At 36.3% G+C, this 7,312-nt stretch overlaps 2 protein-coding genes across 4 annotated transcripts in view; both read left to right on the top strand.

Moving 5' to 3' along the window:
- The window catches only part of PTPRR (protein tyrosine phosphatase, receptor type R), a 229,108-nt gene extending 224,331 nt beyond the window's left edge, over window positions 1–4,777 (top strand). For all 3 annotated transcript variants that reach the window (XM_011374274.2, XM_011374277.1, XM_011374285.2), the window contains one exon: window positions 3,577–4,777. In XM_011374274.2, coding sequence (XP_011372576.1) covers window positions 3,577–3,670 — 94 coding nt within the window. In that variant the 3' untranslated portion in view covers window positions 3,671–4,777. The remainder of the gene's footprint in view (window positions 1–3,576) is intronic.
- A 669-nt stretch (window positions 4,778–5,446) lies between these two features.
- PTPRB (protein tyrosine phosphatase, receptor type B) overlaps window positions 5,447–7,312 on the top strand; it is a 99,979-nt gene continuing 98,113 nt past the window's right edge. The window contains exons 1-2 of the mRNA XM_011375175.1: window positions 5,447–5,514; window positions 6,746–7,141. Coding sequence (XP_011373477.1) covers window positions 5,460–5,514; window positions 6,746–7,141 — 451 coding nt within the window. The 5' untranslated portion in view covers window positions 5,447–5,459. The remainder of the gene's footprint in view (window positions 5,515–6,745; window positions 7,142–7,312) is intronic.

The raw sequence follows: 7,312 nt of genomic DNA, 5'->3' as shown, positions 1-7,312 counted from the left end.
CTGAAAGATTCCTGGGAGTCAAGTCAGAGCTCTCTTGGAGGATGCACTATTACAGGGTTCTCCTAAGAGTTCCATAATTAATCTAACACTATTCATTTATTCCATAAATATATTTTGTATACAGGTACAATATTAGCTTGTTGGATACATACATATATATATATTTTTTTTTTCTTTACTACAACCAACCTATAAAAAAAACTGCATTTGTCCCATAATAGAGTAAAATCTCCAGGTAATCTTAGATTTTAAGTTCTTACAAAGGTCAACAGAGTATTCTATATACAAATATATGCAAGTAGACGGTTATTAAATATTTTCAAAGATGATAATGATGAGTTCCTGAATTTGAATCAGCCTCCAGTGAATGCATTATGGGAAGCCCTTTGCCTTCTTTAAGCTTGGAACTTACCTATTGTCATGGGACATAAAAATGACATAGCCTGGATCACCTACTTGATAGATATTTAATTAGGACTTGTGCTTTTCACTGTTGCAAATATGAGAAGATTATGACATCATGCCTGCCCTTAAAGGACCTATAACCTAGTTGGAAACAATTTTGGGATGGAATTAGACGGTACATAACATGCTACTAAATAACTTATGGCAAAGACTCTACTTTGGTTCTGTCTTTTTCTACTCCTTTATAAATGACAAATGAAAAAATGTATAGAGCAAGCTTGTTAAATATCTGGAAGACACAAAGCTGGGAGTGAGAAATGGAAAGCTAATATATTTAATGATAGAAATAGTGACATCAGTAAATGAGAACATTGTGCTAAAAGCAAGATGTTGAAATTAATAGTAATAAATAGAAAACCCTTCATTTAGTTTCAAAAATGCAGTAGCACAAGTTCAGATAAGAGAGAGCTGTAATTTTAACATTCAAAAAATCCCGCACTTTTTCATTAACCTAAACCTTTACTCAATATTCTAAAATGCTTGCTAAGTTCCAAAAACCAGGTGGTCACTGTGGGATATTACCATCTGACACACCTGCAAATGCTAACTCATTGGCCAATAACGTACAGCTCAAGGGAAAAAATGTTCCCACTGACTAGATTTCATCCGAAGTAGACACAACATGCTAAGAAGGTCATATTTGATAAAATAGCCTATAGAAGAGGAAGACTAGACTTGTGAGTAACAGGGAAACCAGGCTGGATAGAATATTGAGTAATCACAGGATGTTTAGTCTAGAGAAGAAAAGATTATGGGACTTTGATGGTTGTTTTCCAGCATTTAGAAGGCTATTGTGTGACTACGAGAGGAGACTTAAGACTTTTTTAGGTTATTTAGTTCAACCAATGAGGTGAAAGTTAGAAAAGAGCAGATTCATTTTAATCTGTTCAAAAGTTTTCTACCGACTTTGGGAAAGTCTGCCTCTGAAAATATCTCATCCTGTGAGCATTCCAGTAGAAACTGGCTGACCATCTGCCATGTAGACTGCTCCCTTCTGGAAAGGCTATGTCGTGTCAGCAATTAAAATGAATGATCTCTGAGAATCTCTTTGATGTTAATTTTTTAATTTTTATTTTTTAAATTGAGTGAGAAATAACGTAATTTTTCACATACCTTTCTTAAGACTTCAGATGTGCAAGAATTTTTCTGGCCTACAACTAATGAGTTTGTTGCCTCATCTTCCCCACCTTCACTGGTTGAGACAACCTTGACTTAGTTAAAAAAATGTCATAGAAAGTATACTCCAAACATTAAAATACATTGCTGACCGTTTGGGGCAAAATGGTTATAAAAATATAGACTGTGTCTCTGTTTATTCATCACTTGTAAATGTAAATACTTGTGTTCTTCAGAACAGACAAGAAAAAGAAATTCTTGCCTCAAAGTAAGGTAAGAAGTTCACAGGCTGGAGCACATGAGATAAAACACATAAAAGGCTCCACATACCGTCTGCAGATCAAGGGGGAGGACTTAGGGTTCCCTGAGTTGTAAGAATGCCTGAGGAAGGGAGGCACCTCTCGGCTCTCTAAGGCTGCCCTAAAATTTACTCTGGCTGTATCTCCCACGCTCCACAGTTAAGGCCAGAGTTTTCTGGACAGCTGCTATGTTCTTAGGTGTGCCCAGATGTCATCATCCAGCCAAGAGGAAAAGTTACCACATTCTCACTTGGCCATTTCTGTTGTCAACTTACGTCCAAGGAACCCTAGGCCAGAAAGTTGTCTTCACTACAGATTTAGGGGAAAAAACTGATGAAATACTTCTGCCAAAAATTTGCCGTCACCAAAAACTGTGTATTTACCTCTTTATTGCTTACCAAATGCACCATTTTGGCATCATGTCGACCTGTTTAGTTTAGTTTAGAAGGGTGAAGTCTTAATATCTTAATAATATCCTGTAAGCTTATATTTATAGAGGTTGACAAGTAAATATAGATACAAGCCTAGTTTTAGTTATTATCATTAACCAGAAATCATGTTACAGTGAGGCAATATACTTTGTTTTTAAGTTGAAGTGCTTACATGACTTAAAAATAATAGTTTTAAATGGCAACAACAGCCCTAGGAAGAACTAGCTAAAACATCAGTTCAAAATTAGTTGTATAATTGCAGAGTTATGGAGACTTTATAAGACTTCAAATAATTACTAACAATGGTACTGTTATTCGGTGAACAGGAAAAATAAGTAGCATTTATACTACTATCTAGTAGCTTTGCCAAGTACCAGACCATTATTATAAAGAGCAAAATGTGAGATCACTGTTTTATATATAAAAGTATAACGAGAAGCATCATTATTTCTCATGAAGGCAGCTACCTTCTACTAATCCGATAACAAAAGGTATGCTGAGGAACTAGTGATGATGATGATAATAACAAAGGGGGAAGAGCAAGAGCCGATTCCCTTTTTCCAACTCAATTAAGGACCCACCCGCTATTGTATTTAGATATCCAGCATACTCCACTCAAAGGCTGAGGTCGTTTCCACATAACAGACTCAGACCATTCCAAGGAAGTTGTTCTTTTTCACTTGTAGAAAGAGCAACTTTTCACGGATGAATTTTGTTTGTTAAAAACCTACTTTGATTAATTTTAATTCATTTTAACGTAAGATGAATGATAAATCACCTGAGAAGTAATACTAACCTTCCAGATATTCATTTAATTAACTCATTGAGTTCATTTAACCCTCACAGCAATCCCATGAAACAGGTGCTGTTATCCCACTTTAAAAAAGGAGGAAACTGAGGCACAAAGGGTTTTAAGGAATTTGCCCATGATCACACAACCAGGAACTGGCAAAGAAGAGATTTGAGCTAAGACAGCCTGGCTGGTTTCAAAGTCCAAGTATTTGACCATGAGGCTATGTGTAGGTAAAATTCATCAAGTACCTAGCGTGTAGCAGGCTGTGTGTTAATCCCTGTATGTACATTAGTGTATTAAATTCACCAGTTCGGTCATTTGGACACAGGTAAGAGGGATAACAAAAGAAATCACCAGGCTGCCTGTTCTGTGTGTCTTTGACATAACGCCTTAGCTTGGATGTGGTCTCTGTGTGATTTGAGATTACAAGGTGTTAGCAGTAAAAAGTTGCTGTATTATCTCTCCCTTACAGGGGTGGGATGGTCCAAACCAGTGAGCAGTATGAATTTGTGCATCATGCTCTATGCCTGTACGAGAGCAGACTTTCGGGAGAAACTGTCCAATGATTCTCTGAAGATTCACCAGACCATCAATCTCTAGGGGTGATTAATCAATTACCCACTTGAGGCTTCTAGCAGGAGCTTCCTGCAACAGAAGGAAAGAGAAGCCCTGAAGCCAAGCCGTGGCATGGACTGTGGAAGATGGCAACATATTAAAGATTGCCAGCCCCTCGTGTATATGAATGCACTTGTAAGCATCTCTAAATTGTTTTGAAGGTCCTATGCTGATGAAGGTATGATATATTTCTCACACAGCTAAGGAGGATTTTGTTTTGCCTGTATTGATTATCTGCCACACAGAATGTATGTATGAAATACTCAGTGATACATGTCATCAGATGACAACTGGAAAAGCTGCTGAAGAAATTATTATTGTGTTTAGACGCTTTAATGTTTGCAAAATCTGTCTTGTGAATGGACTATCAGCTGTAACACTGTTCTTGTTTTAAGTGCTATTACCTTTCTCAGTTACCAGAATCTTGCCACTAAAGTTGCAAGTGATCGATAATGGATTTTTAATAAATAAGTCCTTGTTTTTGAAAAAAATCAAAAGCAGTAACTATTTTATATGGAAATGTGTCTTAATAATATTAACTATTAAATGTGTATTTATCAATACCTCCTATAAATCAATTACAGAGCACAACGATTGTCACTGGGTATATATGTATTTATTATCTATTATTGGGCGAAGAGATGGTTTCTGCTCCAGAACTCTATCCACTGTATTTCTACATTGTGAGTCATTTTATTTTAAAAAGGAAAAACAAATTTGTAGCAACTGTGATGTATCAAGAATTTTAAATATTTGTCTCTCTTTTACTAAGAAGAAGATTTTTGAATATGTTGTCTACCTGGAATCTCTCACCCAATAAAAGGCAGTTGCTTTTGGGAATGGTGTAATTTGTTGCATTTCCAGAGATTCTTCAAAATGATGCTGCCATGGAGATCCTTAAATTTCTGAAAGGTTTTAATTCTCAAGAGACAAAGTTAAAAAAAAAAAAAACTGCACTCAGCAAGCACTAGATGTTCTGCTCAAATATGAATTTTTAATGCAGTTATGTTGACTTTGTTTCATACTGCCAATAAACTACTCTTAATACTAAAAATTGAGGAAAGCATGTACTTTTTTTTTTTTTTTTCCTATTTGGAGAGAGGCTATTATCTTTTGGGGGAAGTCTGAAGGAGATATGTGATGGGTTTAATTTTAATCTCTGCTTCCCCCCAGTGGAGATGACTATCTCAAATGTAATACCTATTGTCATCATTTGAGAAATAATGGTCTAGATGTGCCATCATTATGTAGTTTTCCTCATTAGATTCCCAGCATATCATTATAGGAACAGTACATGTTTATGCCTTTATATCACTTGTTATAGATGCTCATAAATCACATGGCTTGTGTTTATTCAGCAGAATCTCATCACCTGAAGAGATGTAACATTGTAGGAACATTCAATTATCTAAGATTATAATTCCTTTCTTCCCCCTTGAAGTTAAGAAGTAGTCACGTGCCAAAGAGATGGTAGGAGAAAACTTAACAGAATTTCGTTCTGCTCCTGAAGGTTGGAATTTTTCTACATAAAAAAGAGAGGTAATCATAATCCCTCCTTTCTAAGGAAACAGACAAAGGACACTGGTGTAAAACTTCCCCAAACAATTCAATAGGAGGAAGTGCTCGTCACTGACTTTTCCCCCCACCATGAAGGCACATTTCCTTCCCTAGTCTTTGCTTCTCCTATCTGGGAGATTTTTTTTTTCCCCAAGCGAAACATGAACAGTTGTTAAGTGGAAAATGGAGGCTGAATTTTACGTGGCAATTCTTACCTGCTTGATCTTCGGGAACTCAGGTGAGTGAACCTGCCTCAATGTCCCCAGGCATTAATTTTTCCTATAGCCAGCAGAGGAACGTCTGTCCTTTGAAAATAAGGTGGAAATGGAGCCACGGCAGAAGATGAGGAGGGGGAATAAAGGAGCCAGCTTTGCCCACACTGTTGAAATTTCTCTCCAAAAGAAAATAAACAGCCTCCTCATGTCCTCCAAATGCTTAGGGCACTCCTGAAATGGCACCTTTACAGCAAAGAGTAAAGTGTCCTGAGAAAAGAGATCTTATTATTATATGACAGTCTGGGGCATTCTCCATGCTTTTTTTCAATTAGGTTATGATTTTGAGTTTTATGTGTGAGAGCTAAAGAAAAATATAAGAGATGTAATTAAAGAGGATGAAGAATTGTGGTGTGTTTTATTTGGAAGTTGTTATTTGGCAGGAAGGTCTGAATATTTTCATGGAAGAGCTGGACAAATTAAGTGAAAGTACATTGAAAATGGTTTCTAAGCCTGAATATCTCACTTTTAATACTGATGTTTAACAAATTAACAGTATTTAATTTTCTTACATCAAGAAATGCTGATATTTTAATCTGGTAGTATTCGAGCAAAAATTGTAGATATTGTCACGAAATAAAGAAATGCTTCTCTCTAGGACTATAAGAAACTTATTTTGTAATAATCAATACTTTTATTGGTTGCTGTTAGCTAGAAGGATGGGAAAGTTGTTTTATTCTGGGGTGAATGTAAGCAATTTTAAAATTTGCATCCAATCTATGTAATCTATATACAAATATTTATTGCAATGATAACTTAAAGATTGCAAAAAGGGGTGCTTTTTAAAGTGGAGGTGAGATGAAAGGAGTAAATGGTTAAAAAGAGAACTGAGCTTTTCATAACTTCAACATATTTAACTAATTGTACTAAAATGTCACACTGTAGTCTTCGGAAACTTTTGTTTCTTTTTCACGTTTCCTTTCATGATTTCAGTGGAGGTGTGTTTTCTTCCCTAAACCATGTCAAAGTAAAAAAAAAAAAAAAAGTGCATTAAGTGTGGCATTTGACAATTTTATATCGTCGACCTTGAGATTTTAAGTCACATGTGTTGACTCTGGGAATATTCACTTAAAAGCAGTAGCAAAAGATAAGTAAACCTCATATTTTTTACTTGGCTGATCTGTGGATAGGTGGTTTTGTTTTCTGAGAGGCCTTGTAATTTGTTACATGGTACTATATGAGCTTTTCATCTTCCAGAGGGGTTTCAGATTGTACATATCCAGAAGCGACAGTGCCTTTTTGAAAATAATATAGTGTTCATGGGCTCGTGCAATGGGACCAACCAAAACCAGCAGTGGATGTGGACTGAGGATGGAAAGCTTCTTCATATAAAATCTGCACTATGCTTGGGCATCTCCAATTCCTCTGGTGGACCTTCCCGATCAGCCATTTTTGTCCAGTGCTCCCAGGCACCCCGATGGACTTGCTATGAGAAGGAAGGGTACCTTGAGGTGGAAAATACTTCTTTCTTTCTCAAGAAACAAGGCAACAAAGCAGTGGTCAAGAGAGGCAGGAAATACCTCCATAGCTGGATGAAAATAGATGTCAACAAAGAGGGAAAACCAGTCAATGAAAACCTCTGCTTAAAAAAAGGTGAGCTATTCCTTTCAGAATTAATTCTGAAGGTTCTTTTGCTAAATGTCATGTGTTTTCACATTCAAGAGAATTCTACATGCTCCAACACAATTCCTATGGAAGAATCATAAGCTAATGGAAATGAATTATGTGGTGCCCACCCACTTGGAAAACTCTATTATTCCCATT

This window comes from Pteropus vampyrus, unplaced genomic scaffold, assembly GCF_000151845.1.
Source record: "Pteropus vampyrus isolate Shadow unplaced genomic scaffold, Pvam_2.0 Scaffold9, whole genome shotgun sequence".
NCBI lineage: Eukaryota > Metazoa > Chordata > Mammalia > Chiroptera > Pteropodidae > Pteropus > Pteropus vampyrus.
Note: the sequence above shows the minus strand (reverse complement) of the source record. Positions and strands in the feature narration are given on the sequence as shown.